The sequence below is a fragment of the Pleuronectes platessa genome, chromosome 14 (assembly GCF_947347685.1).
Source record: "Pleuronectes platessa chromosome 14, fPlePla1.1, whole genome shotgun sequence".
In the NCBI taxonomy this organism is placed as follows: Eukaryota; Metazoa; Chordata; class Actinopteri; order Pleuronectiformes; family Pleuronectidae; genus Pleuronectes; species Pleuronectes platessa.
Window position 1 is genome coordinate 13,586,967 of NC_070639.1, and position 23,233 is coordinate 13,610,199.

General features: G+C 40.8%; 4 protein-coding genes across 11 annotated transcripts in view; 2 read left to right on the plus strand and 2 right to left on the minus strand.

The window, feature by feature from the left end:
* Positions 1-7,897, plus strand: part of abcb11a (ATP-binding cassette, sub-family B (MDR/TAP), member 11a) — a 23,362-nt gene extending 15,465 nt beyond the window's left edge. For all 4 annotated transcript variants that reach the window (XM_053439536.1, XM_053439539.1, XM_053439535.1 and 1 more), the window contains one exon: positions 6,423-7,897. In XM_053439536.1, the coding sequence (XP_053295511.1) occupies positions 6,423-6,623 (201 nt within the window). In that variant the 3' untranslated portion in view covers positions 6,624-7,897. The remainder of the gene's footprint in view (positions 1-6,422) is intronic.
* A 1,960-nt stretch (positions 7,898-9,857) lies between these two features.
* Positions 9,858-11,498, minus strand: LOC128456059 (glucose-6-phosphatase 2). Of its 5 annotated transcripts, none has more exons than XM_053440095.1 (5): positions 11,281-11,498; positions 11,082-11,191; positions 10,893-11,007; positions 10,693-10,799; positions 9,858-10,606 (listed from the first exon to the last, which is right to left on the minus strand). In XM_053440095.1, exons 1-5 carry the CDS (start codon positions 11,496-11,498, stop codon positions 10,095-10,097), a joined length of 1,062 nt encoding a protein of 353 aa, XP_053296070.1. In that variant the 3' UTR covers positions 9,858-10,094. The 5 variants fall into 5 exon arrangements, with proteins under 5 accessions (XP_053296070.1, XP_053296067.1, XP_053296069.1 ...); XM_053440092.1 differs by having other exon boundaries at positions 10,693-10,814; XM_053440094.1 differs by having other exon boundaries at positions 10,693-10,803; positions 10,885-11,007.
* Positions 11,499-12,855: 1,357 nt separating this feature from the next.
* Positions 12,856-17,768, plus strand: spc25 (SPC25 component of NDC80 kinetochore complex). The gene is made up of 7 exons (XM_053440519.1): positions 12,856-12,969; positions 13,919-14,097; positions 14,656-14,721; positions 14,970-15,116; positions 15,217-15,342; positions 15,678-15,776; positions 16,675-17,768. Exons 2-7 carry the CDS (start codon positions 13,947-13,949, stop codon positions 16,797-16,799), a joined length of 714 nt encoding a protein of 237 aa, XP_053296494.1. The 5' UTR covers positions 12,856-12,969; positions 13,919-13,946; the 3' UTR covers positions 16,800-17,768.
* Positions 16,880-22,909, minus strand: nostrin (nitric oxide synthase trafficking). Its single transcript, XM_053440518.1, has 16 exons — positions 22,722-22,909; positions 22,464-22,549; positions 22,294-22,377; positions 22,006-22,068; positions 21,838-21,919; positions 21,692-21,754; positions 20,752-20,850; positions 20,531-20,656; positions 20,116-20,214; positions 19,893-20,018; positions 19,431-19,539; positions 19,225-19,313; positions 18,982-19,107; positions 17,778-18,033; positions 17,604-17,696; positions 16,880-17,521 (listed from the first exon to the last, which is right to left on the minus strand). Exons 1-16 carry the CDS (start codon positions 22,815-22,817, stop codon positions 17,385-17,387), a joined length of 1,734 nt encoding a protein of 577 aa, XP_053296493.1. The 5' UTR covers positions 22,818-22,909; the 3' UTR covers positions 16,880-17,384.
* Positions 22,910-23,233: the final 324 nt, after the last annotated feature.

Consider the following 23,233-nt stretch of genomic DNA (forward strand, 5'->3'; position numbering starts at 1 on the left):
GCAAGAGGGGGGGAAGGGAAACTAATCAATGTCCTCAGCTCTCACATTCACAGAAAGAACTGGATCTCCTCCCTGCCTCAGCCGCTCATCAGAGCCACCTGAACCAACAGCCTGCTATCTCATACCGAGACCTCCAAGGACAGTCTGCCTCAACAGGACGCACCACATCAGGCGCAGCATTCGCTCCAACTCCATGTCACCAGAATCAGGGTGAGGCTGCTGCAACCATCGCGGCACAAGACAGTCTTGGGTCAGACAGACTCAGTCCCATCTCAACAAGAACAAGAGCAGACGCAGATGCAGTGATGTATGTCTACAGAGCCTGGACACCAGAGGAGATGTGCTGAATTTCCAGTGAACTGTCAGACATAGCGTCACAAGGAGGGCCTGCAATTTTCGAAGTACTGTCCCAAATTGTATAACAGTAAAGGCAGACTTTGAGAGAAACCAGAAGTCTCTTGCTCCACAGCATGAAACTGAAATGGCAAGGGGCCAAGTATAAAGGGACTGGCCAGGGACAGACATGCGCTATGACTGGAGAACAGATGCGGTTTCGCGGACATGTGAAGAGACTCTATGAGAACAACCTGCTGGAAAGGTGGTCAAATCTATTAAAGTCTTCAAAGATAACCGCTGAATGTTGCCACCAGAAGACCCAGACCACTGTGCGAGAGACTGTAACACGACAAGGCTGAAAAGGAGATCCACTGGACTTATTTTTCACGTATCCCAGAGACTGCACAGAGGATGAGGCATGGCTTGAGGCAGAGGCGGAGGAGACTCCAGATTCAGGTGAACGCACCCCCAACACCACACGTACAAACATTACAAAGAATTGTTTAACATGGCAAAAAGCAAGTGGATCTGAAGTTTTACCTGAAATATCTCTACAGGTAGCAGGCAAAATATCTAATTTCTGGTTGATTCTGGGGACGCAAAACAACATTATCTTCCAAAATTGGTTGGTATATATATTTTCACTGTTGGGGCATCAGGCACCAAAATTAAATAATCATATACCACACCACGGTCTGTTACCAAAACAGATGGGGATATAAAATACATGTTGACTTGAAAATTTGTTAGGAGGACACCAAATGTGGTCTTAGGCTTGATTTTTGCATTGTAAACAGGAAGGGGTTTAAGTCACCAGAACATGAGATATCCATAGTGAATATGTACAACCAGATCATGGTTAGCCACTGTACCTACACCAATGGGACCTGTTACCCTCTGGGCCAAGGTATATAACCTCAGATCTGCTTGAAATAGCACACACACACACACAGCATCATGCAAGTATCTGATTTACATTGCACAGCAACAGTTAGTGAAGGAACAGACATAAAAAAAAACTGGTTCCAGGAAGATTAAAGAAAGCAATTGTATTAGTAGTGATTGGGTGCATTATGATAATAGATTGTAAGCATTGACTGTTGTGTTGACCCCACAATAGGCAAATCTTGAATATACTTAACCCATCACCAGATGTATTTCTAGCTAAAGCAAATGATGTGCAGTGGGAAAATTTGGCACACATGGTCACTGAGTGTTCACAAGATTGTAAATGGGAGGATAGGGGAGAAGGAATTCAATATTCTTCCGCAATGCAAACACACAGATGCCCATTTTCAGAGCACTTTTATGGGGGAAAAGGAAAATGTTAGTTAGAACAAACCGCTAAATTTAAACAAAAGGTTTGCAGTTTAACAATTGACTCTTCAGAGTTACAAAAAAGTGCAACAAAACGTATGGACTAATGATAAGTATGATCTGGGATTATTTTAAACTGAACCTCTCAATGTGACACCAAAAAGCACATAACGTTAATGTTCGAGCGCACATCCACTCAATCCAGAAGCAGCAGCAGGGATAACACCAGAATTTTAAAACTGGTAGAAAACCGGAGTCATCATTCCATGTGCACACTCACCAGTAAGAATGCCTATTAAATAGATTAAAATAAAACAAAAAAGAGAGGATAATATAAAAGATTCTCTGGTTCCACCAGAAAGCATGTTGTTTTTGTTTATTTTGAATTGTTTATTTTGCTAATGCATTTTTCAGTGTCCCAGTTCATCAACACTCTCAGTATTGGTTTGCTTTCACAATTCCGGATAAATCATATACGTTCAGACGTATGTCCAAAAGTTTTGTGGAATCCCGCGCAGTCAGGTCACGGGTTATGCAAGTGAGTCTGGAGGACTTGGCATTACCAGGGGTTATGCAAGTGAGTCTTGAGGACTTGGCATTACCAGCGGTAAGCAAGTGAGTCTGGAGGACTTGGCATTACCAGCGGTAAGCGCGCTGATATAAATGTTGATGATTCGATGATTTGTTCACCAACAACACAGGCCTTTAAAGTCGACACAGTAGCATGCTAAAATATCTTGCAGACCAGGGCCACGAGGCCAGCCTGGCTAAGCAGCAATTTGTCCAGAAAAGTGTAACTTTCCTAGGACACAAAATTTCTAGCAGCGGTAAAAACATTGAGCTCAAACGAGTGGAAGCCATCCTAAAGATTCTAACACCGCGTTCAAAAAAACAATTATTGTAATTTTTTTAGGGATGACGGACTACTGTAAACAGTGGATCTGTGATTATGCATCCCTGGAGGCTCCACTCCTGTATGTTATGCATGGCCAAGGACTGACACCAACCGACAACCTGACGTGGACGACAGACGCTGACACAGCATTCACCTAACTACAACAGACTGACTTCGACACCTACACTGGGACCACCAGATCAAAACAGATCATTTACACAGACTGTAAATGAGAAACGGGGTTTCATGACAACAGTTTAGTGCAAACGACCAGTGGCGTATTTATCCTCCAAGAAATTAGATAGCTTGGCATTGGGTCAGCCTCTCTGTCTAAGAGCAGGATGATATCAAGAGGTCACATTGTTAATGCCATATTCTGGATCGTCCATTCTGCTAGAGCAGCAACCTAATTCTATTAACAGACATTTTACTCTGTAAAGTGTGAAGCTCACACTAAAGGTGATTCTGTTTTTCAACAGGTAATGCTCAAGCAGATACAGCAGCAGAGGAAGCGGCAACTAACCAACATACTGTCATTGATATTCCTTTTTCCTTTCTCTCACAGATTTAGCAGAAGCACAGAGCCATGCTAACAACATAGAGAAAGCAGAATGTAAATGTTTTAACAATGTATGTCAATCTAAGGACGGCCGTCCATGTGTGTTTAAATGTTTATTTGTTGTTTTGTTTGTTTCTGTTTTATTGAAAATTGTCTGGTTTCCCAAACTACTCCTTTACGTTTTATTTCAAAATGTTTAAATGTTCTGACAGGCAACACTACAGGAGGCCAGGACGTACAACCCCCTGGCCAACCGATTGATCGCTTGCAAATGGATTTCATTGAACTAACACCATGTGAAGGAAAGGAGCATTGTCATGTGGCTGTTGACATGTTTTCCCTACAGATAAAGCAGATGCCTCTGCAGTAGCAACGGTGTTAGTGCGAGAAAACATTCACCCTAGAAATCCCACATGAAATCAACAAGGGGTGGAGCAGTTGAAAGAGAACATTGGAACAATTCAAAACAAATGGTCAAGTGCTGTGATGACACAGAACTCTCATGGATCAAAGCACTACCGGTAGTGTTTACTGACCATGAGAGGGAGGGGAAGGGCCAGAACAGGTATGTACTGTGTGTACATAACCAAAATGTTGAGCCTTATACACACAGGTAAATGCAGCAATCCCGCAACCAGCAGAGGGCCAGTTGCATAAATGGAAACCAGGAGACTGGGTGCTGATATAAGTCCGCCACTTGAGACGGAGGCCCAGGGAGAAAGTGTCGCTTCCCTCACAGACGAGGAACAAAGCAGAAGAAAGACGACAGCTCTCACTGAGATGTAAAACCATACCAACAACCAACAGCTGTTGCAGATAAAGGAAGAAACGGCGAGAAAGAGACAGAAGGAACTAAAAAAAAAAAAAAAAAGAAAGACCAGTACCAACTCATCATAAACCAACCCGACAGTAAAATGGACATCATTTATTTTATCTTATAATTATTTAACAGAGCGCACAGACCAAGTGAGTTCAAAACTGACTGTAGAAAATATCCAAATTCAAGATCATTGTGCATGCAATGCTCCAACCACATGTAGAATTCCTAGCTCTGCCTGCTAGCTTCAATGACACAGAATGCTGGCCAGTAAGTAATCCAGAATATACTTTTTGCGTCATGGCAGGAATGTGGATAGCACCGTGGAAAACTCAAACCCAAATAATGTTCTTAGAATTTAAATCTGAATTATTGTTCAAAGCCTATATTTTCATCTAAATCCTCAGCCCGCAACTGCTCAGTCGCTTGGCATCCTCTGCCAGTGCATCCTACGTCAAATGTTTCTTCTGTGTACAGGATCCTAGCCAAATAATTACAGCAAATGCTTATTTAAATCAAACAAAAACTGTTTCTTTTAACAGACAGTCTGCACTGCCAGAGAAGGTGTATTTAGTCTGTGGGGACCAGTGTTACAGCTGCTTACCAAGAGAATCCCACAGTCGTTTGTTCATGTTTTTGATTGCTATTTCTGTTATCACTTGTAAGATTGGTCTGATACGCAAACAATGCACTTAGGCCATTGTTACCGCTATGCAAGTCGACCTCTAGCCTATCTCAGACTGGATTCCACCATATGATGACGTTGACAATATATCACACAACTGAAGTACCCTCAATCGTCAACTTCGGACAGAGTGGGATTTCCCCCACCTTATAAAGTGTTATTGATCCATAATGATCAAAATGACGGATTGTAAGGGAAATGTAACATGTGACCATAATATAATCATGTTTATGTATACTTGGATTGATCATCATTGAATCTCTAACAAATGTAACTTTGATGTTGCTGTTTCCTGTAGAACTGAGTGAGTGTTGGCCTGATTACTCCAGTCACAGTAATCTAATTAGTCCGGACACAGTGTGATAGTAATTAGCTATTCAGGCATTATGATTGATGTGAGGAACTACTTTGATGTTCCTTACACAAACTCACCTAACAAAGACCTTACAGCACGGGGGATTTGTGGTGGTTGTAGACACTAAGAAGGGATCTTGGAGACAGATGTTACACTCCAGGGGTCTGAGAGCAGGGGACAGGATACCCGTCACCTATTTCCTTTATATCAAAGAGGCTGATCAATAAGTTTGTTCCTCTCTAGGAGGAGCTTGAAGATGTTTGAAGTGCTGCTTCTCCTGTGTCATTAACTGTTTAACAACCCCCTCCCGAATGGGTGGGGTTAGCCAAATGTATAAATACCAACCACTGTCTTCTGTCTGTGTGCATATGACAAACTCAACTCTGTTGTATGTACCATGCTCGAGCATTAAATGTGTGACAATACTGTAAGAGAATTGTGTCTCGTTTCCTCCTTGCTAAAGGTGGGATTGTAGAAATTGCCACGACACGTCCCTGCAGCCAGTTTAAACAATGTGACCTGAAATAAAACACAATTATCTATCGTATATATATAATTATAGACAGCTATGGATAATCCATATGGCTTGTACATATCATCCAAACTAAGTGTAAAACAAAATCAGGATTAAAATGCTACGTCTGAGATTAAACACATTATGAAAATTAAAGAGTATAATACATCACATTCAATACAAAGCCACAGACATGCATGTAAACTAAATCACATGAGACGTAAGTGGAATGATTGTACAACTCATCTACCTCTGTCAGAGCCACCATCACAGAACTGCACTAAATATACCTGTTTCCTTGCACTGTGTACCCTGTACATCACTCCGCTCCAGATACTGGAACACTTACTTCACATCATATGTGAAATGTGTTAATATAAACCATATTGATATTATATATATTTTATACAATAATATTGTCTTTTGCACACTCTGTCTACATATTCTTACACTCATAGTATATTATATTATCTATTGTATAGTCAAATACTTACATCTATACCTCCACTATATATCATATCATATTATATCACTGTCTAACAATAACATTACCATCATATCATCAGTACTATTACCATCATATTGCCACTGCACCTTATCTACCTATTTATCTTGTGTTTCTGTTTTTTATTCTTTCTACCTCAATATTTTTCTTTTCTTTTATTCTATTGTATTGTATTTTATTGTATTCAAATATACCGGCTGCTATGACTATTTAATTTCCCTTCGGGGATGAATAAAGTAATCTATCTATCTATCTATCTATCTATCATTACATATGGTGATGCCTTTGGTTTGTTATATGCCTTAAGTTTGTTTTTCAAAGTTAGACAATCTCTTAAAATGTATTTTAATCAAATACATCCTCTCTATATTTAGACAAGACACCAAGAGGTCTTCCTTGAAGTGGGACTGTTAATAAGAAAGATTTGTTTTTCCTGCAGATCGTCCAGTCTGCTCTGGATGAGGCGAGAAAAGGACGAACCTGCATCATCATCGCTCACAAGCTCTCTACCATCCAGTTTGCTGACGCCATCGCAGTGATGTCACAAGGAGTCGTCATAGAGCTCGGCACACATGATGAACTCATGGCCACGAAGGGCGCCTATTATAAACTGGTCACATCAGGCGCTCCTATCAGCTAGGCCCCTTGAGCCATGTTTGATGAGCATTGAACTTTTAAATATATATGTTTGTACAGGCCTAAGAGTACTTTTAATTATTGGCCTGTAATGTTGTGGTGTGTTGCGGGTGGAAATCCAAGGAGAGGAGGAGTCGTTCTCAAGTTGAAATTAAGCAAGTTTATTCAGAGGTTACAGGTCAAGAAAACAAGGTGTCCAGCAATTGAACATGCATGGGTCTCTAGTTCTACGCAGCAGGCTGCACAGGAAAAGAGGCGCTTAAACAGAGTGCGCACATAGTTTATATATTGGGCGTGACAGGGGTTCTTCTTGGATTGGTCAAAACTAGATGGAGGCCGCTGCATCTAGACGTGACAGTGTCTCATCCTCTTGGAATGTCGCGTGATGAAGATATCGTACGTGCACTCCGTTGTCGTGGTTACCAGAGGTCATAATGTTCCTGCCTCAAAGCAGCTGCCTTAGTGTGTTGTGGGGGAGAGGATTTAGACCAAGGTCTGCTCATTATCTGCTGTTGGTGTTCTACTTTGTGTGTGTGTGACTTGAAACAGGGAGCTGGGATGTGTGGTACAAAGTGTTGACTGTTCTACAGAGTGTAATAAAGAGGTCAAAGGAATGTATGTGGTGTATGTCAATAGGTGTCACACTGAAAAATTCCAGGGGGAAAGTGGGTTTGTTACAATGCAAGTATGGAAATGGAAGCATTTAAAGAAAATATGTAGAATAAAATTAAATAAAATATGAAATATTTACACAATATGTGTGTTGTGTACATTGAGTATTTAGTGCAAGCTTGCATTTGTGTGCGTATTACTGGCATTATAATGAGTCCATTCCGCTGACTCAGAGGGTCTGACACTCAGAGGGAGGAGTTGCATGGCTGGATGGCCACTGACAGGAATGACTTCCTGTGGTGCTCTGTGGTGCATTTTGGTGGTTTCAGACTCCTGTGAGCCATTGTCCGAGATGGCAAGTAACTTAGACAACATCCTCCTGTCTGACCCCGCCGCCAGAGAGTCCAGCTCCATCCCCACTGCATCACTGGCCTTGCGTATCAGTTCGTTGAGTCTGTTGGCGTCTGCAACCCTCAATCTGCTGCCCCAGCACACAATAGCAAACAGGAGAGCACTGGCCACCACAGTCGTATATAACATCCCCAGCATAGTGCAAGGGAAATATAACATGTGACCACAATATGATCTTGTTTATTTCCCCTTTGATTGATCATGATTGAATCTCATACAATGTAACCTTGATCATGCTGTATCCTGTACCACTGAATGAATCATGGCCTGCATGCTTTAACTAGGCATTGTTGTTCTTATGTGATCAGAAGATCCCAACCTCTGACTTTGTAACAACCCCAACCAGAATGGGAGGGGTTAGCCAAATGTGTAAAGACAAAGAACTGTTTCCCATCATGGTGCATATTACAAACTAAACTTTGTCGTATGCACCATGCTCGAGCATTAAAGGTGAGAATACTGTAAGAGAAATTTGTGTCTTGTTTCCTCGTTGGTAGAGTGGGATTGTAGAAATTGCCACAACAATAGTCTGGCAGATGTTGAAGGACCTCAGTCACCTCAGGAAATAGAGGCGGCTCTGGCCCCTCTTGACGAGGCAATCAGTGTTCTTAGCCCAGTCCAGCTTACGGTCTATGAACACTCCCAGGTATCTATACTCCTCCACAATGTCCACGCTGACCCCCTGGATGGAAACAGGAGTCACCTCCTGACCCTCCTCAGATCCACAACTAGCTCCTTTGTCTTTGTCACGAGGGGGGCCTCCACCTGCATCACTGTGAGTTTCTAGCCCAGTAGAGCTGGCCTGATGGTGTAGAAGACTGTCAGCTTGTGAGCCAGAGGAGGAGGAGGAGGGGGGAGCTTCCTCCTGTGGCTGTCCTTTGCCTCCTCGATCTTGATTTCAAGGTCCCTCTGAATAGTCCTCAGCTTCTCCCTGTTGTCACCTGTGATAACCCTCTTTCTCCTCGTTAAGGATGACTTATTGAGAAGTGTTACATACAGAGCTGGGCAATAAAACAATATCAATAACTGTCACAATATAATTGTCCAATGTATATAAATGTATTCCTTGTGCATTGTACAAGCACAGTGAGGCAGAATAACACATAATTGATCTATTGCACGTGTGTTTATCAAGTGTTTGTCATTGTCTGTCCATAAAGAGTTTAAAACCACAATCATCACTTACAATATCAGTCCTTAAACTTAATATAAATAATTAATTATGTGACATTTATCATTATATTTATGATCACTATCGACTGATATTATATTTTTAGCTTGATATATTTTTGGCCACTTCGCCCGCAGCCTGTTAATACTGGTGCTGCAGAAGAAGACTAAATGGCAAGACTCAGACGAGGTAAGTTCAGAGGCAAAGTCATTTACGCCGCACACATGTTTGTTCAAGCCTGACTGAACAGTAGCCTGCTTACTCAGGTACAGTTACATCATGTTGTACCAGGCCTCAGGTGCGGCTGGATGCTAGACAACCACAGACAGTGGGAAAAGACGTGGAAATCAGTTAAGCTAATCTGTCTAATCTACTTACATCAGACACTTTGTTCTACCTCATTACATTTTGCCTGATTAGTACTTGATTGATTTGAGTTTGCTCGAAGAAACTAAGTGATATTAACACAGAACAGGACATACATACACACATATAGATAGTTAGATAGATAGATAGATAGATAGATAGATAGATAGATAGATAGATAGATAGATAGATAGATAGATAGATAGAGCACATTCATCATTGTTAGAGAAAAGTACATTTCAGACATGTTGTTGAGTTGAAGTCACGGTGCAGCACAATCTCAATGTTTTATAAACCTACACTGATATCTGACATAATATAAACATAATGCAGAGTCTCCTTATTTTTCCTAACATGATCGTGTTTTGTCACTGATATACTGAACTAAGGCAAAACATTTTAAGAAAGGCTTCTGATTAAGATATTTTAATATGTTTTAAAGTTGACATATAATTACAACCTGTGTTGGGCCGTGGATTGTGTTCATGTCCAATGTTCTTTAGACACTGTTGCGAAAACCCTGTGTTTATTCAGAAGAAAATATACTCTTAAATACAAAATAATGCAAAATTACTTTCCAATAGACCTCTTTAATGAAAAAACAAACAGTTTTATTTACAACAATCATATAATATCATTAATGCTTCACATAAACACTCAAACAACAGGCAACTCAGACTACACTTTTTATATTTTGCTATGTTCAGGGCATAAGGACCAATATTTCATCATATCACTACATATTACTACTATAACCCTGTTAAGTAACTTATTTCAAGATATATTGCAGTTTCAGTGCTTGTGTGCAGTAACTGGGACTAGGAGTCTGACATGTGGTGTCAGTTTATCCAATGGCCATGTCTTGTAATGCTGGTTAAAAAGGGTTGTGAGAAATCCTACAAATTCGATGATAATCTAAGACAGTTTCCTGTCCTCATCTCCAATCAGCAAATGAACACAGTAAGGAATAACAGCCACCACAGCGAGAGGTACTGATGCACTCTTGCAGAACGACAGTGCGTAAAACAGAACCTCAGTGTGAGTGGGCATTTTCATCAAGTCCAAGAGCTGCAGACACGTGAGAGTTGCGGCCACACACATGAGTTTGAATCTGGTTTTGTTGCCGTTCTTCCCCTTGCAGCTCTGGAGGAACATCTCAGAGTTGACGGCCAGGCCCAGGCCAAACAAGGCTCCAAGGTTTCTCAAGAGACCAGCGAAAGGGGAGGTGTCCAGATGGATCCACTCTGGGTTAACGCACCACTTCTTGGCTTTGGTGACGGACCACAGAAGATCAATACCCATTACTTTGAGGAGCAGATAAAAGCAAACGGCAAAGGAGAAAAGAAAAACGTCGGTCTGTATGTAAACTTTCAAGCTCGCACTGTAAACTGAAGGGATATGATCAAACACGGCAGCAACCAGCATACCTGAATAATAAAAAAAACATCTGTTAATTATTACACAAACAACAGCAGCAGATTGTGTTTGTTTGTGATTGCACGATGGAACTCACCCGATAAAAGACCGAGGATAACCTGATGAGGGAAATGTGTCGCAATAAAAACCCTGGAGATGCAAACGCTCATCTGAATGATCCAGAAAGCCATCCACAGACCAGACCTCAGGAGACGAAACCTGAAAGGACACATTGAGACATCACCAGTGATGAGGAAACTCCTCACCATAGGGAATACTTGCAATATATCTGCCCACCTCTGTAAACTCTGTACAGATGAGGCACTGGGGGAGGGCCTGGTGAAGTGGAGAACAGAGGTGATCATCACATACCACACACAGGATGAACCCATGGCATGACCAGATGGACTACCTGCAGAAACACATCAGGGTCAGTTTTGCTTTCAATGGGATTAATTACCATCACATTGCAGACATGGTGCTGACCTGGCCCTGTTTCACACGTGATTTGAAATTGCTCCAAACGTGGGGCTGAATTGTTGTGGTAGAACGTGGTTTCTTGGACCCACCAGTAAGGCCGCTGACCAAACAGAATCCTAAAAAAGGCAATCACCAGATTATAGATTGAGTACATATAAAATGCACTGAAAGTTAAAACATTCGTCTGTCCTGAAGGTCGGCTTACCATTTGAAAATGAGATTGAGCCAGTCTCCTATAACAGCCACCCATATCATCTTGGTGCCAACTTTATGACTGAGATGGAACCAGAGGGGGAAGTAAACTGAGAAGATGTTGCGAGGGTCGCCCACGGTTGACATGAAGTTGAGAAAGCTGTGATATTCCCTGTAGTTGTTCTGCAGGTGCTGGATAACCAGCACGCCGCTGATGTGCACTAAATCCATCTGAAGCTGCGTCTCTATGTGCACCACTGCAAACAGCTGATTCCTCGGCTCCAGTCGAAGCACCATGAACCCTCATCGCACCTCAGATACCTTTATATATCTCAGACCACCGTCATAAATCATTGGACGGGACCATGGAAACACCTTCCATCTCTCTGGAAATAAAACAACGCGTCCCCTGGTCGTGAGGGCTCAGCATTTTAGGACATGTTACAAAAACTGTTTACATCCAGACGAGCCATTAGATGTTTTACAGGCCATTGCTTTTACAATTGTTAAATATTAGCCATTGTACACACTGAGAGAGACAGGACCCCGTGTGACCCTGTGGAACCTTTCAGCCTCATTAATGTTGTTATTTTCTGAGAACGTGGCAACAAAATGGGTTTCCCATAAAACCGGGACTGGAAAAGACATCCCATCTGCCATCCACAGCTGGGAACGCTGACTAGCTCTGTCACTATTAGTTTTTTTTGTTCCATATTACAACTACAGTTGACTTTGTTAAAATGTTAATGTACACAACATTTTCAATGGTTATATGCTGCTGTACAATAATAATGTTATTATTTCATTACTAGTTTTTACTTCATGCTGATGAGGAATATGATGCAGACTTGGTTCAAACCTACCTGAACTTCCTAAAACTCACCACAAGGTGGTGTAAAGTCACAGCAAAGACATTTTGTCTTAGTTATTATTTGCATTGTGGGGTCCTCAAGGTGTTCCTGGTTTAAACTGAAACGTTCACCAGTAGATTACAGCTTAAATTAAAAGGAAGTTTCCTATTTAGGAAAAATATAGATTAACATGGCGTGTCTGATAGTTGGTGGAAAGAAAAGTAGTATCACGTGGTTATTGCCTAATAATTACTTTTTACAAAACAATGGTCACTGATCATATTTGAACTAGCTTTACATTACTGTGGAAATGGGTTGTTTGGACACATAGTGAATGACAGGAGTCATCATTAGGACTATTTGATTAATTTGAACAATATTTTATCCAAATTTCCCATCCATGAATCTAAATTCCAACATAGAAATCCAAATTTGACAGATCTGACCACTTATATCAAGCAATGCATCTCTTACATCTCTGATTGTACAAATAAAAAAAGCTATACAGATATATAAGTATTGTAAACTTAAAATATTTTTATATTTCAGTATTTCATTATTTTCCTGTAGAATATTTTTCCTTTTCACCCCCCCTGTCGTATTTATGGTTTGATAAGTGTGGACTTATGTTCAAGATGTGTGTATTTTATATTTGTCTGTCTCTGAATGACTTAATAAAGTTATTAAAAAAAGTGATGATAATACGTCATTTCCGGTGCTCTGTCCCCGCCCTTGTACACCAGTCAACAAACAAAAAAGAAGGACAAGCCACGCCTTTTCATGCTAGCCGCCTATATTTGAAAATAACGTCTGTTTCAGCAACAGGACGTAAAGAGAAAAGAGCTGAAAACGTGAGTATATTATTCATCAAACTTCTTTATAACGCCTCTGACATCTACTCCCACGTGCAACGGAGTCAGCTTTGCTCGACATGAATCTGTAAAAGCACCAGTCGCTGTCATTTTGCTGCGGAAGTAGGGTAAACTGTGTGGAATCTCCGGCTAGCTGCTAATGTTGCCCGGCTAACGCTAACCTGCTAACGTTGCCCGTCGGTGTCAATCACTCGCACTGTTTTCACATGTTGTCAGTGACGTCGCACATGGATAACCACGTTAACATCACTCCGCAGTGTAAACGCAGTGTGTTAACGCACAGAGGGGCGAGTTAGCACTCGACGCTAACAACAACGAGCGAGTCGCTCTGTGCTACATTCACTTGATAAAGTTAATAAACCTGTCTTAGATGTCGTTTTCAGGGACCATATTGTTTATAACGCACCGAATTTAACTCATCATGAAAGTTCAGGATCTTATCGATCTTTCACCTCATGGGTGTTGCAGATAGCAGACTGGGTTTGTTCATTTATCTTTTTTATCAGTGGTAACTGAAGCTGCAAATATTAATAATGCAGCTAAGTTGTACGTTTTTAATACTAATAACCACTTCTTTTTTAACTCACTCTCTCGTCATCTGCCTATGCATTTATACAACCGTACTATCTTACATGTGTATGTATGGAAGCAGATAGGAGTATTGATTTATGTCACATCTTTTTGTATTGTTTATCATTATGGCAGGTGCCTGGTTCCCTCATCTTAACATTACCATTTTAAGTTAGTTGGTCGAAAATCATCTGTTCTTGCAGCCAGATGTCAAACATGAAAATCATAAATATATTGGTGATGTTACAAGCGACAGTTTATTGTATAAATCATACAAGCAATGTGTACATTTATTTTCTTAAAAAGTTTATTGTGAAGTTAGAATAATGCTCATCTTCCAAGTTTTTTTCTTTCTCAGATCTCAGATTGTCCAACAACACGCCACCATGACGTCCATCACTGATCTAAGCTCCAGTGTCAGGTTCACCAGTGCAATGGAGAACAGCCACAACAATCTGCTGAAACAATATGGGGAGATACTGGACACATCTACAGAGTTGTGTCAGTCCCACAGACAGTTTGTGAAGTCTGCACTTGGTATGTTCTATTTTCACATTTTGTATCTGAGCTTGGTAAAACTTTCAAATGTAAAGTGACAACTAGAGTTTGTCTTGTTAATTTACCTATAACCACCTATTCTTTTTAACTATGTAATTGTAAGCTTCTTTCTCAACCACAGCAATTCACAATATTAACAGTTATGCAGGCTATGAAAACATGCAACGACTGGGTCATTGTTCAAACCCCTAGCTTGAGTTATTAACAGTTACTAAGTGGAGTGCAGACTTACCTAGTTCAGACCTGGTATTAAAATCAGATCGAGTGGACAGCTTTAGTTCCTGTAGACACATTCAGGACCCATTCTAATGCCAAGGGTGAACAAGCTGTCCACTTTTGTGATTGTGTCACTCAGGATAGATATTAATATCAGATCTGAACCATTATCACTGTAAAACATGGCTTCAAATGGTGAAGGGCTTTCGCAAAACAGGAGCAACACCAGAACAAATATAATTTGATATCAATATGTGAGATTGTTGTTTTTCTTTTCGCTCTGTTGCGTGGATATTTATAAATTTTTTGTTGTTATTGTAGATACATGTTTAAAGAAATGCAAGGATGATGAGATGCTGTTTGAGACGATACAGGCGTTCAAAAAGGGTGAGTTGCTGCATTAGATCATAGAACTTCGCCGTACACTCAGTTGTTATACTTTATTTATATGTTAACAAAATTGATTGATTTGTCTGAATCTGTTTCATTGATCCAGCACCAAAACAGTTATCTTACGTTTTCTTTTCTTTTTTTACACAAATTTTAGGCCCATATTTTTGCTTTGGGACAAACTATTATAACACAGTTTCAAAACCTCTGTTGTTTCTGCGACTGATGCAATGTTTGCCCCCTAGATGTTGAACAGAAGACTGTATCATTGAAGCAGAAACAACGTGATATTTCTGAGGTCGTATCTGAGATCCAGCAGAAGGAGATGCAGAAAGATGAAATCATTCAGAAAATCGAAAAACTTAAACGGGAACAAGCCAAGAGAAAAGAGTGTAAGTTGTATATTTAGGAATTTAATTCATAAAAAGATCACAGAACTAGATGTATAACTGTAGCATTCAACCCTGAACTTATTATTATTTTCCCTTCCAGTGATAGTGTGTCAAAATAAAGCAAACAAAGACAGACTGAAAAATCTCCAGAAAGCCAGAATAGTCTTTCAGGATCATTTGGGGATGGAGATACGGACAATTCTTGGCAAAACAAAATTGGTTAAAGGTAAGTGGAACATCACATTGTTCATTTTCATATTCCGCAATTTCATATTTTCATTGTTAGGGTTTTTTGAGTTTAAGTTTTGTACAACTCAGCTGGTTTTCTACCTACTTACCCATTCTTCTGACCTGAAGCTTATGGACTCTGTCTTCTTTTGTTACTTTTATTAGCTCCATAGAAAAACACAGTTGTTAGTGTGGAAATAACTACATTGTAATAGTTAGTCATACGAGGTGCAGCCATTGATTACCTGAAAACCGTAACTTATTACATCTGGTCTTAAGATCATGTAAATAGGACTTCAAGACTTACAAATGTGTGTTTTTGTCCTTGTGAAGGTGAAAAGCTGCAGTTTGTTTTCCGGAATATCAACCCCTCAAACCAAGACAGCGCCTACATCGTCACAATCGGGATTAAGGAAGACGGAGCTTACCAGAGTAAGTTAACACACAGACATGCACTTTATGCAATCATGGAAAAACTTTTCTGCCCGTGCATCTTAGGGTGTGTGATCTCTAACGTGACCGGATGATGGGGAAGATTTAGTTGCACATTAAACTCAAGGGTTTGGTCCATGGCGGTGAACAGCTACAGTACAGTTTCTGTGGCTATTGAAAGTGTAGTTCACCCAAGGGGAGGATCAAACCACCATCTGTCTGATAAACCAACAACCTGCTGCATGTGCTCATCTCCTAACTCCAGCACATGTGGGACTTTGGCACAGGAAGCAGGGCGGGGTCTCAGCTCATCAGAAAGTCCGATTTTTTTTTTTTTATCCTCCAGCCTGCATTTCAAGGTGTCCTTGGGAAACAAGTGGCTGTAACAGCAGTGTGTGAATACTTGAGTGGGGAGGTGCTGTATTAATGACTTATTGAATGTGACGTATAAAGCACAAAATGCAAGAATGTTACTGTAAGAATGCAGCCAATTTAGCAAAGTGTCTCATAAAAAGGTTTCTAGTAGTATAAGACTGACATTAAACTTGTATATGAGATCGTCTGAACACTGTAGTGAGCAGTTCTAAACTTGAAATTGACCTTCGACATCAGTGATATGTTAGGATCTCACATCCATTTGTTTTAGAGACAAACAACTGTCTCCATCTGGGACCTAAACCATAACCAATCATAAATCAGGCTCAGGTTTTCCTTGGCCTCGGCGGACCCTGTATATATTTGTGACCAGGGACAAATTGGTGTTAGTGGATAAATGCCACGGGAAGGAGTTTTTGGAAACATACCCTTTAGTCAAAAATACAAATATAAAATGTCCTCATCCTTATTAAACATCACAGGTGATTTCCATAAGATTTACCAAACTCTTCCATTTCTGCAGTTGTGTCTAGTGACCCAGAGATCGAGTGTTTGCCGGCATTGGAACGTCGACTTCAGGAGACCAACAACTTACCTGCATTCCTGGCAAATGTCAGGAAGGAGTTTATCTCTCAGGCACGCTGCTGAGATCAGAACGATGGAGGGACACACGTTCCTGCTGCGCTGTGGACTTACGTTAACAAGGAGGAACCATATGAGAGGAAGGATCTTTTTGTAAAGACAGTTTTTAATCTGTATCTACAGACCTGTAAACAACACATTATCAAATGTTTGTGTCTATGGATCTTAAGTACAGGTAGGTTCCGGGAAAATAATTGAAAATTCACATATTGATATGTTTTCATTTATTTTTAAATGTATTTACTCCTTTTTCAGTATATTTTTATTTTCCTGTGTTCCATTATTAAAACACAGACATTTTTTTTTAACAGTAATTCACTTCGCTTGCATTTCATGTGGCTTAAATAATGAGAAATTCTAACAACAATACAAAAATAACAAAAAGAAACTGTGACAAAAATCAGCAATGGAAGGTGTGTCATCAAACTGAGTGCAATTGGATTTATTAATGATTTTAAAAACAATGAATATCATTAAGTCACTACATGGAGGGGAACGTGATTTGTTAAAAGACGTCTCTTCCATTTCTTTGCCGTGCATCGTAGAAGTGAATCGTCAATTCATGGTTCCTTTTTAGTTTTTTTTATATATTTAGGCATCAGATGATTGGACGCTGTCTAACACAGGCAGCTCCTCCACATAGGTTGATGGGAAATGTCCCGTCTTTCCATTTAGTTGACCAAACCACCAACCATTGTCCTCTCTGGTGTAAATGTCTAGAAGATCTCCTGTGAAATACAAACAATTCCTTACATTAGTTTCTCCATCTTCCTCTTCTGTCGCTTTATATCATCTCGAGTTGTAACCCACCTTCTGTCAAAGTCAGTTCATCTTCCTGTTCAGATTGGAAGTTGTACAGAGCCTTGCATTTTCCTACACTGCAGAACACTGCCGTTGTTTGACCTGTAAATTGTTAATATTTTTTCATGTTATTGTAAATGTATGTGATAGAAATAAATCTTAGCTTGTACGAAAGTGTCTTACCCTCTTGTTTGTCCTCACCTGTGTGAGGGGGGGCTCTGTTATCTGTGCTGTCACACTCCGCAGCCTCACTGCCATGTGTTGAAGACGTGGAGGTGACCTGGTCACTGGAGCCCGCTGACGGCTCCACAGACGGTTGTGTCACAAACTGAGCCGGCCCTTTGTAAATGATGGACGCTCTCAGTGACTGTCGGGATCTGAATGGCGTCCTCCTGAGCTTGACTTGACGCGTCAGCTGAACCACACTGTGCTCGCAGTCCTTTGAAGAAATAATAGTGGGTTGGGTTTTATTTACGTTTCTTTTAAAGTGTTTAGGAGAAAAATACAGTTTTATGTGGCGATTTAAACTATATTTCCTAACAAAATACCCGCACAGGACACAGACCTGGCTAACCAGTCATTTCTAAAATCAACTCATGCTGTGTTTTTAAGTAGGGAAGTCAAATGGACCGATAAAAAGAATTGGAAAAATGGACACATGTATAGTTTTTAAATCAAAGCTGAAACAATTTACTGATTGAAAATAAGCAGTGACTATCACTCTTCATTATTTAATGTCATTTAAGAAAAATGCTCAATTTACCAGAATTTGCTACTTTGAGTGTGAACCATGGATAATGTTAACAATAATAATATCTGATGAATAATCTATTTTAAGATGCCTTGAGTCTTTGTCATTTAGGAAATTGTTTGGGCATTTTTCTCTATTTTCTCATATTTACAGACCAAGATATTAAGTGAATATTCAAGGCATAACAATACCGACAAAACAATTGAGATTTAAGTACAAATTTTAAGGACAATCTTTGTATCTCATATTACAGCTAGAATAAGGGGTAGTTGATGTCATGTGGGGGTTACGTTATACAATAAAATGCTAAGAACCTCTGTCCTTCTGGGACATGCACAGTCATTTTAAATCAGCAGTCACCCTGACAGTAATTGCTGGAGTCGGCTATTCTCTAAAAAACATTACCAACTGAAGGCTGTCGCACTGAGCAGAAACCTTTCCACACGTCCCTTTTAATCCAGGGAACTCTTGTCACAATATGAACTGTACTGTGGCTCTGCTTTAAATGCAGCCATTATGCTGAAGCTTAATTGGTTCTTCCCTCTTTCCCAGGACCATTCATCATTAGTTTCGTCAAACTAATCAAACATAAGTGACACCAGCAGTCTGTCCTAAAGTTAATACATGCAGTCTTACTTTATCTTTCCACTTCACGATGCTGTCACTGAATCGGTGAAAGGACTTGGGTTTTCCCTCCAGTTCCGAGAGTGACACAGAGAGTTTGTAGTGAGTGGCCTCGAGCAGATCCAGTTTTAGAGAACACTGCGGGCAGAGAGGCAACGTTAGCCTTTTTGCACATATCTACCTTACGATGAATTTAAATATTCACCCGTACACCCTCACTATCCAGCTGCTACACACACAGTCTCCAGTGCTCACCTCATCCAGCTGCTGCTCAGTCTCTTCGAGGTTCTTCTGGTTTGAGAACGAGGGATTCTCCGAGTACGTTTTCATCAGCTTTTCAATTCCTGCAGGAGGAAATGTCCGAGGTGTCTTTGAGACCAATGCGAATGACCTCATGGGGTCTGTCAGGTGTGAATCACAGGTTCAGGCTGAGACGTGGTCGGTGAGTGAACTCGACTAACCTTCACAGTCTTTCTTTGTCCTCGTAATGCCGTCCTCCAGACGCTGGAGTTTGACTTTGATGGCCTCGCTTCGTCGCTCTCTGCCCATCAACGATTTGCTGTCCTCCTCCTGTTTAATCAGAACACAGATAACAGATGTGTTCAATACATCAGTAATGGAGATGGTCTTGGTGTAGTATTGACTGTTGGAGTATTTGAAGGAAATTGCATTTGTGAGTAAACTTTATTAAATCAGATTAATTCCAGGGAATCTACTATCATATTGTCGAGCCCGAGAACTTGTAATGAATGTGCATCTCTGTATGTGCAGTGTGCACGCTCCCACCCCCCCCCCCCCCCCTTCCCCCCCTGCAGAGATGTGTCTTTGAACAGCTCAATCCCTGGATGAGTCGGAGGCCTGCAGTCAAAACTCTCTTCAACATGCAGCAGCACATTCTCAGAGTGTAAAATTGCTAAACTTACGAAATAATCAGCCATCAAAAACTCTGCTGTGTTGTCGTCGGCTGTGATTCTGTTTTCCTCCAACAGCATCTGGATGTCTTTATCCATGTCCACCTTTTGGACCAGCAGTTCTATCTGTCTTTGGCCCTGAAGGAGGCAGGAATGTATTCTTATATAAGTTCAAAATATCCGTAGCGGGCTTTAGAGTGTGTTTGCGAGCAGGAGGAACATCAAGACGCCTCACGTGTTTGAGGGTCTGGCCGAAACCGGACATGTGGAGGTTGTATCTGCTCAAGATGTTGCACAGGACTTCGATTCGCTGCTTCTCCAGCTCCTGTATGATCTGAAAGCAGAATGTAGTGCTGTGATGCTTTCTGTGCTCCAAGTTCAATCCCTGCTCAAAACACCAAGGAAAACAAGGTCTGTGTATCTCACAGAATAAAGGATGAAATCAGAATGGAAAGGATGAGCTGGTAGTGTGGAGCCCCAAACAAAGCACTGGAGTGACAGACTGACCCGTATAAACCATATCTGCAGCCAAAAGCTCACTGGTTTAACTTTATCCTAAAGGAGGCGTCCTGGAACAAGTCCGAACTTTCCTGTTCGCTCACAAAAAGTCTGGATACAAAGTTGGAACAATAGGAAAACATTTTCCACACCTGGTAGCAGTTTTTCAGTGTGTTTTCCCATTTGAGTCTCATCTGATGACCCTCCATGTTAATATGAAAGTACTCGTCATCCACCCGTGACTGCACCTCTGCAGACTTAGTCATCCTGTTCAGCATCTGTCGTCAGAACCGGGAAAAGACCTCATCAGCGGACACATCCGTTTTAATTACAACTCAATTATTAAAATAGTTTGCTAACTAGCGTACTGTACCTTTTGTTTTTCCTTTTGTGTGCTAATGTGAGCGTTGTTGTCAACAAAGTTGAACAGAGCCTCGTGTTCTCTCGTTAGTCCGACTAATTTCTTCTTTATCTGTTTATGACACAAGAAATCACAGAACAACAAATTTGTACAGGTAAATAATTCAGCATCATGCAACAGATCAGATTTGACTTCAAGCTAATTCTCCATTAATATTTTTTTTGCTACACTGTCCTATCCAGATTTATGTGTGGCCTCATTGTGCTGTTTATCATATATTTTCTATGTTTGTAATCTTGCTGTGTCATGAATGCACCTTCGCTGGATTTGAAAGAAGCCAAAGGCACATTTCTTCTGATACATATTCAACATATTATTCACTTATTATATGTCATTTATTTGCATAGCACATTATCATACATTCATAATGCAGGATAAGCTTTCATAATGTGTTATGTTTCCTAGCAACAGCCCCAGGTAATTTTAACTATGGTCATAATACATCATAAAGTCAAACATGTCAGTGGCTCATGATCCTACATGTTTTATATGAAAGGTTATGAAGTCACCTGAGCAGGCAGCGCTGTGTTTCCTGTCAACATGAGCTGGAAGTTACAGCTGATTGGTTCCTTGTTGACAATACAAGGATCTTTTACTCGTCTTTATTACTTGTCACACAAAATAAACAGTGTGATTATAAACTATTGAATCATTGACCGCTTAGAGCACGGCTGTCCCACTTTTAATGGCTCATCACTGTTTTAACACAGCATAGTGCATTACGAATGCTTTGCAATGCATTATGTAGGAATACACTTTACATTATACATGCTATAAGGGCCTCACTGTAAAGGTCACCATGGCATAAGAGAGGACAGCCACACAAACCTTTAATGGGTTTATGGATTTGTGTGATAATAACTGTCTGTGTGGTGACAACTGGAGGATTTACCTTGAGTTGATCACTCCAGTTAGCAGTGACTAGCTTTCCAGTTCTGTCAATGGCACTGTCGAGCTGTCCAAGCAAAGGACAGGTTAGAGGGACATTTTGAGATTGAAGAATAAACAGTAAACTGAAATAAAGAATAAACTACACACAGGCTTCTTCCTCTTATTATGCTCGTCTAAGACTTGTCGTATTTCCAGGATTGCCTCTTGTTGAAAAGCATTTCCTAATGATCTGGAATGAGAACAACAACAAGTTAACCCCGGATCTCCTTCACGGCGTGTTTGACAGGCACAGTTACGAGGTGAGCTGAACACTACCTGTGGGCGTCTGCTCTTGAGTACATCTCATCTGACACATGACACCAGGCGCTGTAGGTGGAACTGAGCGGGGGAGGCAGCAGGAAAAAGGTTAGAGCTGTGGTCTAATTATCCTGACACCTACCTGTGATGCTGCTCTTGTCTAACTCGCTCAGGGTGTGTTGTGTTTTCCCTAATAACACTATTTCCATGCGCCACACATGGCAGCTAGTCCCCGGGAGGAGGTCACATCTAACACAAAACAGACGAAAAGACGGAGCCTAGCCCAGTTTCTGCTCTGTCCCTTACTTGTCTGACATTCCTTTGGAGGCCCGGATGAGTCTGCTGGCGAGTTTTTGCAGTCCTTTCGCGTACGTCAGCTCCAGCTCAGCCCTAAGAGAGGGAAATGAACTGAGTCAAACAATAACCTGTGCAGCCATTAAAAGTTGGTCCGAAGGCCAAAGCTGCACTGAACCTACCTTTGCTGAAAAACTGCCATGAGCTCTTTGCAGAAATTCTCCCCGGATTTAGAGAAGCGCTTCACATTTTGATACAGTTGGTTATACTGGAAACAAAAGGATAAGGCTCCATGAGATTTTTGCCATATAGAATCAACTTTCAACCTAAGACAAATTTAGATGTGACGGTTCTCATTGTCTGATCCAGTGATATCCACACAACAACAGTCCTTTTTTCGCTCGCGTGCTGTAAACTTAGAAAACCTCAAGTATACTCACAGAGCAGGTGCTGATAGGATCCCTCATCTTGAGGCTATGGCTGTTTGTTGACTTTGGACCTGGAACGTTGACCACCTTCCGCTGAAAGTCACTCATGCGGAAATCACCTGCGCTATTGTCAGAGCGCCATATGAGGAAAATTCCAGTGAGTGAAGAAACTACAAGTGTGAACTCAGGCCGAACGCCAAGATGGGCTGGCACCGGTGCAAAAGAGAGGGAGAGATATAAACACTAAACAAAGGCCTATTCTTGTTCTTATCTGTCATTAATAGTCTATATGTGTTGACATGTGGAAGTATTGCATTCACCTGAGAAAAAAGGTTTCTCTGAATTACCGGGATCGCCTACCGTAAAATTCTAAGAGAAGCATTAAAATGCATTTAGAGCGTTGAAGCAAACTGTGAGATACGGTTTTATTTGGGTCTGGGTCATTGGGGAGATTCTTGTTTCTTTAAGTGATATCGATGGCATTGTTATCAATAAATAATTAAAAAATAAAACTTTTTATTTCT